At 39.0% G+C, this 22,429-nt stretch overlaps 2 protein-coding genes across 2 annotated transcripts; both read left to right on the top strand.

Annotated features, from left to right (window-relative positions):
- The first annotated feature begins 289 nt into the window (after positions 1–289).
- Positions 290–12,823, top strand: lancl1 (LanC antibiotic synthetase component C-like 1 (bacterial)). The gene is made up of 9 exons (XM_088332563.1): positions 290–669; positions 761–878; positions 4,333–4,543; positions 8,155–8,302; positions 8,377–8,523; positions 8,599–8,781; positions 10,587–10,763; positions 10,852–10,924; positions 12,517–12,823. Exons 1-9 carry the CDS (start codon positions 583–585, stop codon positions 12,591–12,593), a joined length of 1,221 nt encoding a protein of 406 aa, XP_088188689.1. The 5' UTR covers positions 290–582; the 3' UTR covers positions 12,594–12,823.
- Positions 12,824–14,706: 1,883 nt separating this feature from the next.
- mylz3 (myosin, light polypeptide 3, skeletal muscle) lies at positions 14,707–20,759 on the top strand. Its single transcript, XM_088332564.1, has 6 exons — positions 14,707–14,796; positions 15,034–15,061; positions 17,271–17,414; positions 17,476–17,646; positions 18,164–18,241; positions 20,305–20,759. Exons 1-6 carry the CDS (start codon positions 14,794–14,796, stop codon positions 20,331–20,333), a joined length of 453 nt encoding a protein of 150 aa, XP_088188690.1. The 5' UTR covers positions 14,707–14,793; the 3' UTR covers positions 20,334–20,759.
- Positions 20,760–22,429: the final 1,670 nt, after the last annotated feature.

The raw sequence follows: 22,429 nt of genomic DNA, 5'->3' as shown, positions 1-22,429 counted from the left end.
TACCCAGTCACATCTTGTATTTTATTTTTCTTTCTAATTTTCTTTTGTGTCCCTCCTTGTAATCCCTATAGAAGAAAAAAATCAACACCGATGTTTTTTTTTTAAATTAAAATGCACAAATAGTCTCCAAAAATACCTCATGTCACTCACTCTTCCCAATTATGAAAATATCAGACCTATATATGTTTTGTTTTGTTTTTTTGTTTTTTGCAACGTCCGTGTTTGTATTGCTTGTAGTAAGTACTCCTGACCGTTATGCGGCAGCATAATTAAAAATGTCTCCAATACGCTCTCAGTTACAGAAGTGAGGAAGATCGGGCAAAACATAAACAGTGGACGCGTAAAATTGAATTAACGTGCTGGTAACACGATTTTTTTTTCTAAAATTATATTTTTAACAATTACTCCCAGCGTGCACGATATCGTATTTTATCTATTATTATAGTGTAGTTTGCTGCTACGTTAGCATAGTCGTGGGTGTGTCTCCAATCGTTATTGGTTATTTAGCCTGCACCGTCCTCATTGCTTCTTCACAGTTAACAATCGAACGCTTTCTATTTTATCGATCTCGTCCAAAAAGAAATGGACACGAGGGCCTTGAAGAATCCCTATCCTGACTACGACGGGAGCCCTGAGCGAACAGAACCGCTTTTTGATACACATGGCAAAGTAATCCACCCACCTCACTTATGCAATGCCTTTTTTTGGTGATTTTTTTCTTAGAATTCTTAAATCTTCGACTGTTATGTACCTTTAATAGCTGACGCCTGGGTTTGATGGGCAGCTGAGTTACAAGATCAGGGAGCTATTGGCTGTCATGGAGAAAGGACTCAAATCTGCCGACCCAAAAGATTGCACCATTTACACTGGATGGGCAGGTACAGCACATGAAGCCTCGGCCTGATGTTGCAGGGTTGGGAGGGTTACTTTAAAATGTAATCCAATATAGTGACTAATTACCTGTTGAAAAATGTCACCAGTAGCGTAATCAGAATACTATAGTATTGCATTAGTGTTACTTGATTCCTTTTTCATTACTCCAAATCCAAATATGCCCCGAGAGTGAGTGTCCCGCTGCGTGTGTGTGGAATAAATAGGACTCCGGAGAGAGAAGGAGACCGAGAAACAGAGGCTGTATGCAAACAAAGCTATCGCAAAAAAGGAAAATATATTTTTTTTAAAAGTTCAAACTAAGTCATCTCATCTCTCATCTCATTATCTGCACCGTTTATCCTCAGTAGGGTCGCGGGGGTGCTGTAGCCCATCCCAGCAATCATCGGGCAGTGGGCAGGGGACACCCTGAACTGGTTGCCAGCCAATCGCAGGGCACACAGAGACAGACAACTCGCTCGCTTATTCACACCTAGGGACAATTTGCACCAGCCAATCCATCTGAAATGCATGTCTGTGGGAGGAAACCCGAGTGCCCGGAGGAAAACCCACGCAAGCACGGGGGAGAACATACAAACTCCGTACAGGAAGTCTGGTAGCTGGATCTGAACCCACACAGAAGGTTCCCAAAACCTTAGAACTGTGCCGCACACGCGCTAACCACTGCGCCGCCGTGCTGCCCCAAACTAAGTCACACCGGAGTTAAATATTTTCCCCTGTAGAGTGCGACATAAAAATGCAATCATGCAAATTAATCCTTATTTTTACATCTGTCGTCCTGCTCCCTTGGCAAAAAAACAGCCCCAATGCATGATTTTTCCACCCCTATGCTTCCCAGTGGATATTATGTTCGGATGCAGTTCAGTAATCTTTCTCCTCTGAACACAGGAACCTGTGATTCTACCAAAAAGTTCTATTTTGGTTTCATCTGACCATAACACAATCTCCCAGTCCTTTTCTGGATTATCAAAATGCTCTTTAGCAAATCACAGACAGGCCTGGACCTGTTCTGGCTACAGTACAGTCTACCATTGCTGGATTTGAGTCCTTGGCAGCATATCGTGTTACTCATAGTCGTTTTTGTTACTGTGGTTCTGGGATCTTTGCTCACCGTTCTTGTTATTATTTTGACACCACTTAGTGAGATCTTGCATGGAGCCCCAGATTGAGGGAGATTATCAGTAGTTTTGTATGTCTTCCATTTTCTAATGATTGTTCCCACAAATGATTTCTTTCTACTAACAGTTTCACCTATTGCAGATTCAGTGTTCCTAGCCTGGTGCAGGTCTACAATTTAGTCCTCCGACCGCTCTTTGGCCTTGGCCAAAATTGAACATGGAGTGTGACTGACTGAGGTTGTGGACAGGTGTCTTTTATACTGATAATGAGTTAAAACGGGTTCCATTAACACAGGTGAAGAGTGGAGCCTCAATAGACCTGGTTAGAAGAAATTAGACCTCTTTGACAGACAGAAATAAAATATTCATTTTCCACTCTGGAATTTAATTCTTTAAAGTTCAAACAATATGATTTTCCTTTTGTTTCCACATTCTGTCTCCTTGTAAATATTTACTATTTTTGACAATTACAGGCCTCACAATTCTATTCAAGTTGGAGAACTTTCACAATTGACTAAATTCTTATTTGCCCCACTCTATATGTAAAAAGATTTCACAAATATGAGGACTAATAAATAAAATGTAAAGTTAACAAAATGAGGTTATCACAACTCAGAACATTGCACTTAATCGAAATCAGACCTGTAGTCCCCCCCAAACAATTATTGCACAAACTAGTTCTATATAATATACACTTAGCAACATGTTATAGGCTGTTTCCATGAAGTCTTAAAGTGTCTGACAAGGTTGAAAAAATAAATAGACAAAGGAAAATGTTGAGTTAAAGAAATGTTACAAATAAACGAACAAAACAGCCATTGCTATGAAGGTAAAAGGCCAGAAAAATCAGTATGTCCACAGCATCAGGTTATCGTCTGCTGGCACTTGTTTGGGACTGAATTGTTTCTCCTTCAGTGTATTCTAGCGGGCGATACTATTTGAAACGGTTGAATAAGTTTGTCGCTTTGCCTGTCTTGGTCTCCACATGTTGTGCAATGAACATCGCCACTGTTTTGCCAGAATCTGTCTCCCCGTCGTGGGAACTATTCTCATCATAACAAAAAACGTGATCTGAGTTTATTGAGACATATGCAAACGTTACCAACACCAGAGGCACCCAATAGTTAAACGATATAATCACGACTAGTTGGACACAATTAGGCTATAATATGTCACCAAAATGATTTTGAAGTGTTTCAGGCTTTTCTCTCAGAGAAAGATACAGTGAAACATTCACTTTCTTCATACGGAAATAAGCAAAACTTATTTTAGAGCTCATCAATTTCTACCAATGGGAACCAAGCTAACATATGATCAAAAAATGAACACTAATTTTAAAAGTATTTGAAGCTATGTCCAGCGCAGTTGCTAACTACCATCATGATCGGTCTGTGCCCTCTCCAATCTTACCAGCGCACTGTCCATATATCATTTCATTCATTCATTTTTAATAAAGGGCTTGGAAATCTACTTGAAACGGATTGAAAACTGAAATTAAAAAATAAGTTTTGAAGGTACCATCTGTTCCATGGGTAGAAGCCTCACTGTAGGTCTGGTCACCAATTGTGCAGCTGGGAATTGATGTTGTACTTCCATCAACATTTGATGTGGTTTGAGTGTGTCATCTTTTGGGGAAATGTGAGCATTGCAGCAAAAAGGAAAGACATTTTTAGTACAGTGGGCCCTCTACACACACAATTAATCGTGTTCCTGAAACGAGCTTGCGTCTAGATTATCTCAAATCTTGAACGAATTACACCTATAAGAAAAAACTGAAAACTAATTCAATCGGCCCCGGCCTCCCAAAATCATCCAAGTTAACCCTTTATAGCTATAAACACATCCCATTCAAATTGTAATTAAACATTAAATAAATACTGTATTAAGATAAATGAGATTGTTTTAATCAAATAAAATGCAAGTTTATAATGAGTACTATGCTTACAGAGGTGTATTGTGGAGGAGTGAAGAAGCACAAGAAAGCATGATAAAAAAACACGCATGATCAGGTCTGTATTGCGGGACATTTACGTGCTAACTGGGACGATTTGATAATGGTGGTGAGCACTCTCAAGTACTCGGCCCTCTAGTGGTAGCGTTTGTAAAATATACGTAACTTGGATTTACTCTTCTATGCCAATCAAGATTTCTGCTCGAAAGACATCTCAAATTTTTCTAAACTAAAGTAGCTCGTATGCAGTGGGGGGCACTGTAGTAATTTTGAAACATTATATTTTAACTGTTGTAGTTCTGTGGGCCAGATTTTAAAGGCGTAGTTTTCCATGCCTTATCTAAGAGGGGGTTGCTATGTTTTTTTTTCAAGGCATTGCATTGCTGTACCTCCATATCTACCACGTTTTCAAGCAACCAGAGTTCCTGAAGAAAGCTATGGAGCACATCGGTCGCAGTCTAAAGTGCTTAACCCCCCGCCACGATGTGACTTTTTTGTGCGGTGACGCTGGGCCTTTGGCGGTCGGCGCGGCCGTGTACCACCAGCTACAGATGTCAACAGAGGCCGACGAATGCATCCAAAGGTCAGGCTTGCAATCGTATTGCGATGGCTAAGTTTATAGTTTTGTAGACACTCAAAACAAAGAGAAAGGACACATAATTTGGAACTTGCTAGGAGAACAGGAGAGGACTGTAAAAGAAACCCTAACAATTGCAAATTCCAAATGTGTTCCAATGAATGCTGGTTTAAGATCATGTAATTGTGTAGTTTTGTAACTGTAATCCTGTGCAGTCCTTTGAGACATTTTTGTGATTAAGGGCTATATAAATAAATTTGACTTGACTTGATGAAGAAAACAGTACATAATGGTCTAAATAACCAACGACACTGAGATATTATAGTCAAAATAACCAACTGGCATCCTACGCAATCTCCTTTGCAGGTGTCCAATATTAAAAAACGATCTTATTACACGCAAGCCATAGGTTCAATTCCAGCTTACTACAGTCTTCCTGAGCAGATATTGCATGTTCTCCCCGTTCCTCTGTGGGTTATATTATATATTCATATATTATTGTATTAAAACAATGAAAATCATTAATATTTTCATCCCATGAACAGCAAAATATGAATTGGATCGCAGACTAATAGCTAAGACATCTCGAGCAATACAGTGTGTAACCTCACCGTTATGCTTTAGGAAAGAATTGCTAGGAATACATATAAATAAGAATTCGAATTGTATTTATTGTCATTTATAAAAACGTTGGGAACATCAATGCTTTTCAACCAGTGTGCCCTTTGACCCTATGGTGTGTACCACGGTTAATTGCCAAATTTTATTGGTGAAAAAAGCAGACCCTCTTTGCTTTCTTGATTAGTCGAGTAACTAACATTCATCCAGTTCAGTAGATGGCAACACATTACTTCTATTTTTCTTTTTATAGACTAATTATCTGTTTATGTGATAGTACATAGACATATAGTTAATAGTTTATTTAGTTTGATGAAGCTGTTTAGGATTATGCTGCAAAAAATAATAAAACTAATCACATCATGTTTGACTCTGGCACATAATTTTGCTGACTTCAATCTTGTTTTTTTGTTTTTTTTTTTCTAAAAATAAGAAAAAACATTTTTGTTCCACTCGGAGATCATTTTTACTCCTTCATTATGTATTTTGTTATTTTTTTTTAGAAATAAAAGATAAAAATGTAAACCTTTAAAAGCAAGTTAAAACTTGAGTAAAATCTTAAATGACAGCATTGTGAATAACCTCCATCCATCCATCCATTATCTGCACAGCTTATCCACAGTAGGGTCACGGGGGTGCTGGAGTCCATCCCAGCTATCTTCGAGCAGTGGGCATGGGACACCCTGAACTGGTTGCCAGCCACTCGTAAGAGTGAATAACCTGTATTACCTCAAAAGCTCTTTTAGACAGTCAATTTAGTCAACATAATAATTCAAGCTTAAAAAGGATAAAGACTAAATTATTCTTACTGTCATTAAAAATAACCTAGTTAAATGTTGTGTGCAACAGGATTACACAGTGTACTCTAGGATAAATCTGTAATAAATACTTTGAAGAGAAATGTAAGATAACAGACTAACAGGATAAATACATAATACATTTTTACAACGTAGTGCTTGGAGTAGGGTGGGCAAACTACGGCCCGCAGGCTACACGCTGCCCACCAGACTTCTTAATCCGGCCCACCTGATGTTAAAAATATAATGACGATATGTATAAAATGGTACAAAAGAAAAATAATTAACAATAAAAACATGTCAATTTGGCGCCACTCTTCTAAGTTTCTCCAACACTCAAAAAAATTCTATACATAATAAAAATATGGCGAATAATTATTTCATTTTTCCAGATATATCATGCAACAAACTCTTCTCAGCTACCTGTATTACATTTTCAATGCATTTTATCAAATGCAATGCTTGAAAAAAAATTTCTATATGACATTGAATTAATTCGCAGAGTTTTAAAATAAAACGTTGATGAAATGATCCAATTATAGACAAAAACACAAAATATTAAATGTACATGTAGCTGTGGACATGTTTTATTCATAAATGCATACCAATAATGATAATATAAATAACTGTCAGTTTTGTTCTTTTTGTCATTTTTTTTGCACGGATGGAATGTGTACAATATAAATAATGCTTAAAAAATTAGATATGTCTGTTTAAAATACAGGTGATGATATAAGAACATGTATAGGCCCATCAGGCAACCCAATTCTGAAATTATTCAGAGTACGACAATGTGACTGAATACGATTACTTAGTTAAAAACATGTAAAATCCTTCATATTTTGTTTACCATGATTTATTTCTCATTACTTAATTTGGCACGCAATACACTCTTACCAGTCACATCAACTTGTCAAATCAATGCTGCTTTTTTATAAAGAAAAAAGAAAACAAAATTAATATTATGCGAAATGAAATGAAATGAAATGATCTGCATTTATATAGCGCTTTTCAAGTCAATGACTTCCCAAAGCGCTTTACAGTGTGCTCCACATTTCCCAATAGCGGCCTTGCAGCCATGTAAGGCGCTAACCTGCTTATTGGGGGTCTTAGGGGTTCAGTGTCTTACCCAAGGACACTTCGACATGTAACACGGACGAGTCGGGATTCGAACCGGGATCACTTGATCCCAAGACGAGCGCTCTACCTCCTGAGCTACTTCCGCCCCTGAAATGGAGTTCAGTGTTTCGGTCCGGCCCCTAATATTTTCAATTCCTCAGGTGAACCCCACTAATCGCTTAGAAACTGGCCTAAGTTGTAATAATAGTGCAATGTTATGCATTGGAAAAACACTGCAATAAAAAGCATTGCAATAATAAATGAACAGATAAATAAAGAAACTAGTGCTCGGTATTCATTTTTGATGGAAAATGGAAAAACAAGTGTGTCTTAGCTCAAATAAGTTTGGGAAACCGTAATATATTGTATTATTTTTATATTACTTTTTCTTTCTAATTTTACTAAAAAATCAAGTTAAAACAACGACTTCTTTTTTTCTCATATAGAAAAATAGTACTCAGAAAAGGGATCGGTAACTTATGAGTCAGAGCCTTTTATGGCTCTTTTTAAGGGTACATATGGCTCGGAAACAAAATTGTACTCATGCAAATCTCATCCATAGCTAAAGACAAGTCTAAAAATGAGAAGAAAAATTGGGTAGTTTTGGTCACTTAACGTAGTCTGGATTCTTCCAGTGCTCTTTAGCAGTCGCTTTCAGTTGCACTACACCGTACAGCAACATCGAGTGGACAATTATTAGACCGTTACCCTTGTTACAAAATATCACGTGTCAGTTGAAAGATTTTTCCACGTTTTTTTTTTCAATTATTTTTGTTCAAATGCCTAAAATAAATAGTTAACAAAGGGGGAAAAATAGTATGATCCTCATTCTTAAGGTTTAAAAAATACATCTGTGAGGAATTCAAATCATTATGAAATGGAAATAGTATGCTTATCCAAGATATTTCAAAAACTATTCATACACTTTCATTTTCCTTTCTCTCTACAGACTTGCAAAAAGTTTAAACCATTCAGAGTCCTGCAATCTACATTTCAATATTTGAATCTACCCCACAGCATTTCCGTTCGACTGACTCATCAATAATTCTTAAATAGTTGTATTCTGATCTTCATGCTTTGCAGACTTCTGCAGTATCACCAAAGTGTGGTGAAGGGTAGCGGCGGGATGCCCGACGAGCTCCTCTACGGCCGAGTGGGTTACCTCTATTCTCTAATCTTCATCAACCAGCAATTTGGCACTGACAGAATTCCACTGCAGCACATCCAACAAGTAGCAAATGATGATCGTTCAAATTGATGGGCCCTTAACTTGGTCTTTTTAATAAGCAATGCAATCCCCCTCAGATCAGTGAGGCCATCTTAGCTTCAGGGGAGCACCAGAGTAGGAAGCTTCGCGTCCAGAATCGAAGCCCACTCATGTATGAGTGGTACAATGAGCAATACGTCGGCGCTGCTCACGGATTGGCTGGCATCTATTATTTTCTCATGCAGGTAAAATTAACCATCAAAGAAACATAGGCATAGCAGCAAACATCCCATTTGACAGTTTGTCTTTGAATTGGGCAGCCCGGGTTTGTCGCAGCTGAAGAAAACGTCTGCAGGTTGGTCAAACCCAGCGTCGACTACTTCCGTTATCTCAAGTTCCCTTCAGGCAACTACCCTCCCTGCATTGGAGATGAGCGCGACCTGCTGGTGCACTGGTGCCACGGATCCCCGGGCGTCGTCTACATGCTCCTGCAGGCACATAAGGTGAGTGAGAGGTAGAAGGATTTTTTTCTATCATCATTCATCCATCCATTCAATTCCTGCACCGCTTATCCTCACTAGGGTCACGTGGGTGATGGAGCCCATCCCAGCTATCTTAGGGCAGTGGGCAAGGGACACCCTGAATTGGTTGCCAGACTGTTGCAGTGCACACAGAGACTGACAACTCATTCGCTCATTCACATCTAGGGACAATTAACCTGGCATGCCTGTTTTTGGATAAGAGAGAAAACGCACACAGGCATGGAGAGAACATGCAAGCCCCATATGAGGAGGCTGAGGTTGCTGAAATTGAGCCCCTACCTCTGCACTTTAATTTATTAAAAATAATATTGATTGGGTTATTAACGGTGTGGTGCATCTTTTGAGTCTTAAAAAAGTTAAAAGGGAACGTTTTTCTTTATTTTGTGTTGATAATGTCCAACCGATTTCTAAAAGCCTTTATGTTTTATTTTCCACCGAACTTATCTACTTTTATCTTCCTTTTAGCAAAGCCGTTCGGGGCACATTAGGTAGTCGAAGTCAGGGATGGGGTAATGCCGGAAAGTGACGTCATGCCCATCCCTGTGTAGCGTAAAAAACGGTAAAAGTAAGAAGAGGCCTACTTCAAGTACAATCCAAATGCCGACCCAAACCCAAAGAAAGATTAAAAAAAATACAGAAATATAAGTACTTCCACACACATCATGATTGAGCTGACAGAGGCTGCAGTGACAGCAGTGGAAGTTTCCCATCAAAACACTTCTCTTTTCACATAATTTGTGTCAATGTCAGCTCGCTGAAGTTTCGTGTAGTACTCGAGGAACAATTAGACGCAAATGCAATTTGGTCCATCACCGTGGTCATTACAAGATAGATAGATAGATAGATAGATACTTTATTCATCCCCGAAGGGAAATTCACATTTCCAGCAGCATCCCTGAGCTGAGAATAATACAATAATAATGTAAAAAGAATACAATATACAAATACCCAGTGTGACGTGTAAATGCCCACTGTAGAGTGTTATATAGAATAACTAAATAGTGCTACACAGAATACATATTGCAATAAAATTCGGTAATATGCAATGTAGGTGGTGTGGTTTACTGTGGGCTTTTACTCTGCCGGGTAGAGTTAAAGAGTCTCATGGCATGAGGAAGAAAAGATCTCTTCAGTCTGTCCGTAGTACAAGACAGTGACAGCAGTCTGTCGCTGAAACTGCTCTTCTACAACATCGAAAGACACGGTGGGTGGGTGGTTAGCGCGCAGGGTGAGCATATTTAGAGTTCAATTCCAGCTACTGCAGCCTCCCCATGCGGAGTTTACATGTTCTCTCTGTGCTTGGGTAGGTTTCCTCCGGGTACTCCGTTTTCCTCCCACATTCCAAGAACATGCATGTCAGATTTATTGGCCGGTCCAAATTGTCCCTAGGTGCGAATGAGCTGTCTGTCATTGTGGCGCTGCGACTTGCTGGCAACCAGTTCAGGTTGTCCCCTGCCCACTGCCTAAAGATTGCTGGGTTGGGCTCCAGCACCCCCGCGACCCTTTTGAGTTGTCCGATCTCGGAAGATGAACAGGGGTCTGGCCTGGTTAGTACTTGGATGGAAAAGTGTATGTTTAACTGTGTTGAAGGAGAGATTATAATAGCCCCCATGCCCAAAATAATTTTTGGGCCATCATTTTTCTCTATGAGGCCTCTTAAAGAAAATGTTCGCAGCTTTTGGACACCTACGGGAAAAAACTATTTTGAGCTATCTAAAATATATTTGTCATTTTCGTTTTTTGTCAAATCATTTTGGACGTTCCAGGTTTTTGGTGACTCTCAGTACCTGGAGGACGCCCTGCAGTGTGGCGAGGTGGTGTGGCGCTGGGGATTACTGAAGAAAGGCTACGGACTGTGTCACGGCGCGGGAGGCAACGCATACACTTTCTTGGCTTTGTACCGGCAAACACGAGACCCCAAACACCTTTACAGAGCTTGCATGGTGCATTCACTGTAGTCATGTAAAAAGGAGCTCATGGTAAGACCGCTTTCACTTACTCTGCTGGATATGTTCTTGTTTTTCTGTTCAGTTTGCAGACTGGTGCATGAACTACGGCTCACATGGCTGCAGAACGCCCGACACGCCCTTCTCGTTATTTGAAGGTATGCGTGACAAGCAGCTGTTCAAGAATAAGGATAAATGGAGTTACAAACCAATTCTTTACTCTTTACCTAAATCAATAAAGGTATGCTGCTATTGCTGCTGCATCAGTCATTGCTCGCTCATGCTAACAGTGCTTGTTGTTCTCATCTCCTTTTTAAGAAACAAGCTTGCTAAACCTGTACTGATTTGACTGTAAAATTTCGACTAAGGTCTGTTAGTCCTAATTAGCAACGCTAGTTAGTTAGCCTGGGATTGTATAGTATGGCCAAAATCTCTGGCATTAGCAACTAGCCAGGACGTGTTTGGCAAGTCAAAAGGTGCATTCAATTGCAGTCTGACATTTCAATTTGAACAGAAAAAGTCCATTGTATCTGACTTTCAAAAAATAAATTTTTACCTATTTAAAGGGCTAGTGTGCATTATTTGACAACTAGATGTCGCTGAATCGTGTTGTGCAACACTAAAAAGCACAAGGAAGAATGCAGATTATGGAGACTCAAAGTGACCAAAACACCATTTTACTTCTCATTGCCTTTTTAAGGTTTTTGGGTACCAATAGCAGGAAAATGGCAGAAAATTGTCAGCTCCCTTTAGGTGAGGTTTTTGTTTTGGAAAATAAGTGCTAATTACCCAACCAACAAGTATATTAAAAATGTATTTATATATCATAGTTTGTGTCTATTTGCTAACTATACAAAGTAGTAGTTTTTTTTAATGAATGCAATTTGATATACTACTAGGAGGTGCTAAATAATACAAATTGTCCTTTTCAACATTCTATTTACATTTTAGGATATTTTAATCTTGTTTATTTATTTTTTTTTAAAAGCAACTAATAAAAACACACTCCAAAATGATCTTACCTAGTAGATGGTGGAACCTTTTGCTCATTATAAGATTTTCCACCATGATTCAAAAATATTGCTGCAAACGAACAAAACCATCTACCATGTGCTAGATAAGATCGTTCTGCTTGATTTAGGTATAAATGTTCTCATTTTAGCAGGGAATAAATAGCTTATAATTAGTAAAAAAAAAAACACTCCTAGTGGGAGGTGGCTAGAGTCAAGAACACTCACATTCACAAAACATTCATTCCCCTTCGCTCTTCCCAACCTGACACCAACTATTAAGCTCACAGCACAACAAGGGGTATGTTGCTGTGCCATGCACCCCTTTATCAGCAGAGAACCTTGACAGCATGCACTGGTTAACAGTCATTCTTAACTGTACTTCGCCATTCACATCTATTCTTTGAAGACACTCTTGCATCCATTAAATTAACTGACCTCACATGGAAAGCACGTTTAACCCCATCCACCCATCCAACCATATTTGGGCCTTCCTCTCATTCTATTTCCCCCCACTTCTGCCCTACATACTTTCCTAAACAAACAGCCTTCATCCATTCTTTCCATAGTTCCAAACCATTTTAGAATGGGTTAGGATATATTTTTTTTAGCAATGTGCTGCCTTTTGTTGTTTAATCATGTGAGTGCTTAATGTTCAAATAAAGTAGTTTGTGACCATTTCCAGGTTTTTAAGTGTGAATCGGTGATGTCAAATGTAAAATTTGTTTGGCTTCCTCTAGGAATGGCAGGTACTATCTACTTTTTGGCTGACCTGCTTCAAGCCTCACAAGCACGATTCCCAGCCTTCGAGGTGTGATTTCCTTTTGTTCCCTTCTAACCAACTGCCCATACTATGTCAAAAAATGTCCTGCTGTTACACAATGAAAACAAAATTGTTTCTGCATATTTCCACCTCTTAGCCCAATATATCTACATCCCCTTATTCGAGTCGCTACAAAGTTTATGTTTTTTGTTTTGTTTTGTGGCAAGAGAGTTACTGTTGTCATAAATGGATCTGTTTAATAAATAAGTGATGACTCCCAGAAACTGTTGTTGTTTTTGTGCAGTTGTATAAAAACACAACCAGGTAGCAGCATTGAGAAATTCGATTTATGGTCATTTCATACTTTAATCCCTCCTTACGTCATACGCAGCTTTCGTGCATAGCAAGTTACAAAAATATGCCTCAATCCGTTATGCCCAATCGTGTATTGATACAATTGGTGGCCTGCAGAGCATCTATTTTGCCATTCTGTCCAGCTAAAAGTGACCTGTACCAGTGCAGCCGCGAACCATTATCTTTAAATGTCGCTGCAAATGTGGACCAGCAGAATAGCATTTTTTTGGGAGGTGTGCCTTTTAGGCCTGCCTTAAAATAAATTCTATGGTTGTCATGGCAATCTAATCCCTGGTAAACTATTGCTGGCAGTTGAAGGGTGCCATTTTGGTCCCCCTAACAATAATTGCACTCTTTTGGCCGCAATTCATTATTCCAATTTGAATATTGCTAAGAGTGAGCAATTTAATGTCATGCAAGATGGCACCTCTTTTCCCATTCATTCCTCTTAAAATGAACATAAACTGTGCAGCTGTGATCCCTTATCCCCAGTCAACTATTGCTGCAAGCAGGGGCAGAGAGAGAAATTGTCTGTCTTGGTTGGCGACACTGTTTCCATTCTTTCTGCCTAAAATGAACACCAATCTGTCCCAACAGCAATCCATTATCATCGGGCAACTATTGATGAGACCAGGTGCCGAGAGAGCAAATTTGTGTCATTTATGGGGTCTCTTTTGCCTGGATTGAACTGCACCTGTGTGGCCACAATCCATTTTCCCCAGCGGAGGCTGGCAGAGCTTATGTTTAAAATGTCTGTAGGTGGCTACTTCATGGATTTTTGCATGTGGCAGAGGGTTAACCCCGGTGAATAAGGGATTACAGTCCTTAGATTTACTGTTGATTATCTTTCATTCAAACAGAATGGTAAAATGTGAGCTCCTTCCCAAATGTGTGTCTCATTTACGTTGCAACATACAGTTTGGCCAGGAAGCTCTGGTTTCCAAATAAGGCGCAGGCTTTCGACTCCCCCATAACGCTGCCTGGCGACACAATGCCACCGCACTTTTTTTAATCCTCGGGCGCACGGGTCGGGAGGCGGGGAGGGTTTATGTTGAAGAAGCAAGGAGAACCCCCCGCCCCCTCTCTTCCCAAATCTAGGAAACCAAACACCTCACACTGGAACGATTAAAAATAGAGCTCATCTGTGCAGGGGCGTGTCCAGTTCCACCTCTCATGCATCTTTTGGTGGAGGTATGATTGGCATCCATCTTAATATGCATGACTTTGTCATTTGTTTTGTTTTTATTGTGATTTCTCTGTTTAAAATCTCAGAAAGAAGACATCACCCCCTGTTTTTGACGGTTCCACCTGAAACTCAGCACCATGGAGAGCGCTGGTATTGGAAATGTTATTGTCCCTTTTTCTTACTTTTTTAATGGACATACAGTACGTCATTCCAAAAAAAGGAATGCGCAGTCGAAGTGCAGCATTCAGCGCTGTGTGTCACTGTAATAAGTGGACCCGCCTCCCTGAGGTTAATAAATGGTGTAAATGATCTCTTTGGGTTTGGAGGTCTTCAGAACAGGGAGGGGCCCCAGGCTGCTCTCTAACACATTTTCTCCGTTAAATTTAGTTTGAAATGAGGCCAGAGCCAAACGCTGTGATTGTTTTTTTCTGATATAAAACAAAGGAATAAACCACGTTTAAAAATTACGGCTCAATGCCTCGAATCCTAAAAATAACCCCTCGCGACGAGCGGGCCGACAACGGCGCCGGCCTCTCTGTTTGCCCTAAGAAAGTTAAAGATGTGCGCGTGTCATCCGAGTCGCCCCATTAGCATGTGTGACATCACGGATCCAGAATAAATAAGAAGCCCCTCCAAGCAGAGCCCAGCACCACTCTGTCTCGGGACTTTGGCCTCTTTTTTTTCTCTCCCTCCTGCGTCTCCAGCTCTCCAAAAATGGTGTGTACTCAAAACTTTCTGGGTGTCATTACAGCGGGATGGAATGTGTTAATTAACGGGAAATGTCGTTAATTATATCTTAAGCAGGCAGGATTACGAGGTTGAGATTGTCAATTAAAATATGACCTTTATAAATAGAGATGTAATAACATGATAAAATTTAAACAGATTTGATCTGCTATTTGTGTCTTTATTAATGGTTGTGTGTGTGTGTGTGTGTTTGAATTTTCATCACAGACTGAGTTCACAGCTGATCAAATTGAGGGTAAGTGAAAAACAATTTTCCAAAAATGAAACCTTGTCCTTTTTATGCCTATAAATTAATCTGCGCCAGTTGCCATGAGAATGCCAGTTATGTCTATTCAGAGCCTACTAGGCCTTCTTTTGTCCCATCCTAGAGCCGTGTTGTTAACACCCTAGGGTCAAGGTTTTAACACCCTGACTCCATGAGCAAGGTCACCTTACAGTCCGGAACTCAAACCGTGAACCTCGGCAAATAATGCGATACTTGTGCAGCGGAAACATGATGGCGGCATAGGATTAGATAACGGTACCCTGGAACTCCACGGTCAGCGTTTTAGGGTCGGTGTGCCTCTAAATGGCAACTGTTGAGTTGGGGGGTATCGGTTTGCACCCGCCCGTAGGGAGCAAATAGGGGAGGGGTGGCGGGGTATCTGCGCTACAGCTGTTGCGACCCCTGCTCATTGCAAAATACATAAAAGCCTCACCCGTCTTTTGGACTAAAATAGAACACCTCCACTTTCTCTTGGCTTGTGGGCCACACACCTTCTGTGTTTGGATAGTTGATTCTATTAATGCAAAAGAAAAAAATTAAGTTTGGGGCCGCTTTGAAATTCCTATTCTTTGACGGAAAAGGAAAGTTTGAAGGATATATATTTTTTTTTTCATAAAAACATTTATTCTAACCTTCTCAACATCTTAATTATACTTTCTATTTATTTTGTGACTCATTTGATTATTTAAAAAAGTGTGACTTTTCATTGAAAACACACTATTGTCTGGGTGACCCAAAACTTTTGAACAGCAGTGTAAGTACATAGATTGTTTCTTGACCATTTTGAACCGTTGTAGGTATTTTATGTTATTTTAGAAATATACATTTGATATGTGTTTAAAAAAAAGAAAAAATATAAGGAAGACTTTTTTGTATATCCAGGAGTGTAAAAAATAAAAGGAGCTAAATGTTCTGCAACACATCAGATAGAAACATTACTTGTGTTATGACTTTTTTTTTTAATTCATGCATAATAGAATGAGAAAAATATGTATTTTTATTCGAACTTTTTAATTTTATAAATTATTGGAATATATTTGGGGCGTAAAATATTTAAAAAATATTTAATATTAGCCAAGATATCTGATGTGGAAATGGCAAATCAAGTTACTCAAATTTCAATACTACTATGGTTTCTTTTAAGTAATAATTCAACTGAAATAAGAATATAATGGTTTTATTTTATTTGTATTTTTCAAAGTTAAAAACGTCTTTAAAAAATTGCTAAATTACTGGCAATTGTATGATATTTTTAGATTATTTTTCCACTAAAGTTGGGGTAAAAAAAATATATTGTTTTTTTAGTGGCTAGTTGTGCCCATTAAGTGTTTTGTTTTATATATTACTATATTATTTTTTTTGTATTAAATCTAGAAATTTATAATAATTACAATCGTGTGATCATGTTAGACATATTGTTATTTCCTAAAATAATTTTAAAATCAAGAAGTAAAAGTACAATCTATAAAAATCAAATTCAAAAAAATGAGAAAAAAATTAGCTGGCCGCAGAACAAGACAATTGTACAGTAAAATAATACGTAAATAAAAAATGTTTTGCTTTAAATAGAATAGAATAGAATATACCTTTTATTGTCATTGTTACAACATGGGTTGAATATATTGTGACAACAAAATTGGACGTGGCACTCCAGCACCACATTTTACAGTGAGGATAAAGAAAACAAAGAGATAAAGGAACAAAGAAGATGTTTGTACTGTCCTTGATTGCATAGGCTTTGTTTTCCTCCGGAGGGGGTGAGGGACAGACAGAGATGGTCGGATCCAACTAGAAGTTTGATCTTACTGTACACACGGTCCAGTGTTTTTCCCCCTAATTGCTCAGTCCACGTATTGAATGAATTTGGGAAGTACAGTCCTTAAACATGCCCGCTTAAAGTCGCCGACGACGATAAAAAAACGATAAAGGGGCAGTATGTGGGTTTTTTTGGGCATTTAGTGGTAAAACAAAATTTCATTGAACAAACAACATTTACATAAAAAGCAAAAATTCATTAATTATCATATGGACGTGGATTTTTTTAAATCTAAGTACCGGTACTCGTTTTCAGTTGCACTACAAAATAGTGACATCTTGTGATCAGATAAAACATGCTGTTCCTTTAAAATTTATATTTATATTCATATTTTAAAAAAGAAAACATTTCTTTCCTGAACAGACTTCAAGGAGGCCTTCGGTCTCTTTGACAGAATTGGTGACAGCCAGGTGGCCTACAACCAGGTGGCCGACATCATGCGCGCTCTGGGCCAGAACCCCACCAACAAGGATGTCGTCAAAATCCTTGGCAACCCTAGCGCAGAGGGTAAGAACCTCGGCCATTCGTGATTGGACGATACCCCTAAAACAAACACTGTCACCTGCAGACATGGCCAACAAGAGAATCAACTTTGACACCTTCTTGCCCATGCTGAAACAAGTGGACGCTCTGCCCAAGGGAACCTACGACGACTACGTTGAGGGCCTGCGCGTCTTCGACAAGGAAGGCAACGGCACCGTCATGGGCGCTGAGCTCCGCATTGTGTTGTCCACCCTGGGTGAGTTCCACTCCAGAATCGCGTTAATGGCCCATGGAGAAGGACAGATTTTTCTCATATCTACATCCGGGTTCTGAGACTAGACAAGTGAAAAACAAACGCTACAGCACAGCATTTCCATTATGCTTTTTATTAAAATAAAAGGAGTGCTGATTCTGTGCTATGCAGAGACTTAAATCTTGACTGGATAACATCCAGAACATCATGCTCATCCATAATACACAACCATAATAAATAAAATAAACTGAAATAATAAAATAAAAATAACTGTTAGAATACATAAATGAATGAATGAATTGCATTGATTTTATATGATTAGGTATTACGTCATATATATATATATATATATATATATATATATATATATGTGTTCATATATATGGCAGTATTTATCTATTTATGATTAGTCCTCCATATATTTGACATTTTTGAAAAAGTAGTCGAGCATGGCTCAAAAGTCTCACACAATAAAGACTATTGATGCAGTGACACATTTGGATATTCTACAACCCAACAGGAGAGAAGATGAGCGAGCCCGAGATTGACGCCCTCATGGCCGGACAGGAGGATGAGAACGGCAGTGTTCACTATGAGGGTATGTTTTCCGGGATGATGCATTGCAGGCGACATCATTTTTTGCTTTCTTAAGAACAGCGCATCCTAGCGCAACATTATTTTACTTTCGGCATCTTGTGTGCGGGGCAAGTATCAAATATGTTTGATGATTTTGGGGCTTAGTCTCCAAAATCCTCAAGTGTGCACGGTGCCAAGGAAAACTGCAAGCTTCTCTTTTGCACAACACATGCACTGGAAATACAAAACACAGCGATCACTGAAAACATTGATGACGCCCTTCTAGAGGATAATTTAGTCAATGTTTTTGCCAACAATATTCATACAATACAAACAGGAGGTATGAACGGTACTTTACTCAATATTTACCAAAAACTCTTGATATTTCCACTTTTTCACCCCCAAAGTCGTGAATGTGTGCAACTAAATTTAAGGGCATTAGAAGTTTTTCACCAAAATCGCTACAGTTATCTTTCTCATTTACAGTGAAACTTACGCGTGTAAAATTTGCAATGCATGTCATCAAAAGCGTATTGGCTTTAATATTTTTTCATCATACTGAGGCGAGTCAGACTCCCGTTTCGTTCAACTATCCAACGTGCTTATTAGATGTCGCCATGGTACTTTGCAAACTTTGCAAGTAGTTTTAGTTTTTATTTGCCGTATGAGGGCTAAAATGCTCCAAACTTTAGAAGTTTTGGTACGTATACTCGATGTTGACGCCGCCATTTCTGCATGTTTATTTTACCATTAAAGACGGAGACGTTATTGCGCCTGAGCAGAGATTATATTCATTTAGAGATGCCTCACTCTGTGGGTGACAATAGTCAACGACGAAATTCATTCTTCTATGATCGATTTTTTTCCAACAACGACCACCAATCATGGCAGCTCTAGAAATAATTGCTGTTGTAAGTATTTGTGCTCGTTATAATGGTTTATCCATCCAGCAATTGCATATAGCACCGCTAATGCTGTCATTATCGGATAGCATTAGCAGCTTGGATCACTAAGGTCCCTTGGGTCGTTGCTGAAGCTGCTAACATTGAAGACTAGCATTGATTTTTGCCAACAACGTCCACTAATCATCACAGCTCTAGAAATAATTGTTCTTGTCAGCATTTCTGCTAGTTATAATGGTTTATGTATCCAGCAATAGCAGAGGGCACCTCTAATGCTGTCATTATCGGCTAGCATTAGCAACTAGCATCACTAAGGCCCCTTGGGTCGTTGATGAAGCTGCTAGCATTGAAGACTAGCATCAGATGCCTTTTTTTATTTAATATTTTTTCCAAGTAGGCCCCATGGAAATAAATGTCCCAAAAATTACAAGTTATCCCTTAAAATCTTTTCCCAAAAATGTGAAAGACTGTACAAAATTCTGAACTTTCTTACTCTGGCTTGTGTCACCATTGCAGCCTCAGTCAGCTCATGTGTTCTGCCCCTAACAGCTCTGCTAAAAATACAATCTAAGTAGATAGGCACGGTGAAAAATGAAGAATATGGGCTCTTTGAGCTCAGTTGGACATTGTTAACACATTCTTAAATCGTGAAAATATTCAACTTTCGACTTTTGAATAACTCCTTAAACAACCCACCAAAAGTGCCAGTACCCAACAAATATTCTCCTTGCTGATGCCGTTTTCTGGCCGAAATCATCATTGCTGCTCGTATGGCGCACGCATCTACGTGCCTCTCTTTGACGTGCTCAAATAAACTCTTGTTTTCACATCTTTTTAGGGGTTTAGGTTGGCATTTGGACCTCTTTTCAAACAGTCCTTTCTTACTTTCACCATTTTCATCCTAGAATAAAAGTAAACCACGAGCACGTGCGTGAAATCACTCTCCTATGATAAAAGGAGAAAGGCGCTGTGAAAAAAAATAATATAGAGGCTCTTTGAACTCAATGGGCATTGCTACCATATACTTAATAGAGAAAATATTTGAAACTTTATAAGGACACCTCAAACTACGCAACCCACTTTTAATACAATAATAAATAAATAAAATAATCATAAGAGGTTTTTCTTTAACCCGGACACGATATTTTAACCCTTGAATCTCACCTTCACGTTGTATTTGCAGCTTTCGTCAAGCACATCATGTCCGTGTAAAGCACAAGCAGGAGCGTGTTCGGGACGTCGAACACTGTTAGGAAGACCAACATGAAAAGACAAGGACTTTTATTCGAGGGAGCCCATCTTGTTTCTTTTGTTTTCCTTTCTGTTTCAAACCTCCTCTCTCGGGACATCCCTTTCCCCACCGTAGTCCACATCACTCGCATCCCACCGGGGGCGCGTCCCCACTTGCCGTGTGAGGTGAGGAAACGGGGGACGAGGGGGAGGCCGCTCATCAAGTGAGGGCCGACCCCTTCCCATCCCACCGCCACCTCATTCAGTTTAACCATCACTGGCCCAGCGGAGCCAAAGGTCCTGGAGAACGGCAGTGGACTGACCGCCAAATTCCCCAAGCTCCCTGAAAAAGAAAAACGTTATTTATATTCGTTCTGTTCAATGCAGAATAAACTTTTCCAAAGTACATCCCAGCTCAGTCTCTTTTTGGATTTTCCGTTAACACATAGCGAGCGTGAAATACAGTAGACCCTAGAATACAGCGTATTCTCACTTTTTGTGGGATAAGATGTTTTTTTTAGCGAGGGTTTGTATGGGTGTTTGAAATCATTGAAAATATTTACATTTTAATCTTGTTTTTCAAGGTTTGAAAAGTGCTTGAATTTTAGATGAAGAGCTTGTAAATGCTTGAAATTGTTGCCATGTTTCTTAGGTTAGGTGTTTACATAAGAGTTTTCACCTTATTTTATGGTTCCAAAAAAAGGATTGGGTCTAGAGTTACATGCTAGAAACTAAGCTTTAGGCTTCTTATTAGCGTATTAAACTGAATGTACTGTATGGTTTGAAATAGGGTTGGGCCGAGTGTTATAGCTAGGGTTAGGTGTAGGTCTAGGGTTGAGAACTAGTGTTTGAGCTGCATATTAGGGTTCTAAACTGAAGGTAGGGTTCCAAAATAAGATCTGGGACGAGGTTAGGGTTTGAAACTATAGGTTTAGGCTCTTGTTCTTCTGATCGGCACTGGATTTCTTCAGAAAATTGGCATTGAAAGTCCCTGAAAGGTGCTTGAATTTGTTCATTAAAAAGCACACGAACTGTTTACAGATTGTCCCCACTTTACAGTATCAACAACAAATTATTTTGCATGCTCAAAAACCCCAAATTTGCAGTGTTTGTGCGAAGAGGGACACCTCTAAAACGTCTGTCTGCTATTTCTTAATGTCATGTAAAATGCTGCTATGCCATTTGTTTGCGTTATGGCATTATGAAAATGTTGATACACATTTGGCTGAACAACCTCCCACAATCCCTTTCTCCTTATTCAATTCAGAACCTCGTCTGCTATCTCAAGCCGCAAATACAATACTGCATTTTTTGTACTGCATTTATTCGCTATGGTTCTCTAAGTTTGCAGTAATGCCACAGGGAGAAGCAAGAATATGATCACCATCGAAACGAAGCTCACGTTTATCAAGAAATACGAAAGCTACCCTCGCTAAGTTGCATGACCGTAACCAATCAAAAATCTGGACTATTATTCGAAAAAATTAAAGCAATAAAATGTTCAAAGGGAATGACAATCCTGACAAATAGAAGGTTTAAAATCAATTTCCTTCTTAATCCTTTTCTCTCCTCATCCACCCACTACTCCACTTGACCAGCTTGTGTCACGTCACATCAAAGGTAAATAAAATGTCATTTTTCCTTTGCATGCACTCCATTTTTACATGCAAAACACGCTCTGTCTCCAGAATATTAAAAAAGAAAAAAAAATACATTTTATTTTGTGTGTTTTCAAATTGTGTGATTTGCTTCAATTTTATTGTTTTATTGTTCTATATTAAATGCCATTTTTATGTGTGTAGTATATTTGTATTTATTATTTGAACGTTTTTGGTAAATATTTGCCAGTTTTATGTATACAGTGTATCTGTTAATTTTATATGAGCGTTTTTTTTGTTTGTTTTTTTTTTGCCACTTTCGTGGATATAGTGTACTACTCATAATTTTCACTTAGGCATTTGTGCAATTGACAAACATATCTACCTGTAATATTCGTGTTAAATGTGTGTCTTGTCAATTTTTGGGTGGGGAATGGGGGTTGGGAGGTGGGTTTTCGCCTAATGGGGGTCTCGCCCACG

The sequence above is a fragment of the Urocampus carinirostris genome, chromosome 3 (genome assembly GCF_059441175.1).
Source record: "Urocampus carinirostris isolate Australia breed hairy pipefish chromosome 3, RoL_Ucar_1.0, whole genome shotgun sequence".
Lineage (NCBI taxonomy): Eukaryota > Metazoa > Chordata > Actinopteri > Syngnathiformes > Syngnathidae > Urocampus > Urocampus carinirostris.
The sequence above is the reverse complement of the archived record's forward strand: the minus strand, read 5'-3'. Positions and strand labels throughout refer to the sequence as shown.

Coding starts and splice junctions, on each gene's coding strand:
- lancl1 (XM_088332563.1), top strand. CDS start 583: ATGGACACGAGGGCCTTGAAGAATCCCTATCCTGACTACGACGGGAGC. Junction 670..760: donor TTTTTGATACACATGGCAAA/GTAATCCACCCA, acceptor TACCTTTAATAG/CTGACGCCTGGGTTTGATGG. Junction 8,782..10,586: donor TGCTCCTGCAGGCACATAAG/GTGAGTGAGAGG, acceptor TGGACGTTCCAG/GTTTTTGGTGACTCTCAGTA.
- mylz3 (XM_088332564.1), top strand. Junction 17,647..18,163: donor CATTGTGTTGTCCACCCTGG/GTGAGTTCCACT, acceptor ACAACCCAACAG/GAGAGAAGATGAGCGAGCCC. Junction 18,242..20,304: donor CGGCAGTGTTCACTATGAGG/GTATGTTTTCCG, acceptor TTGTATTTGCAG/CTTTCGTCAAGCACATCATG.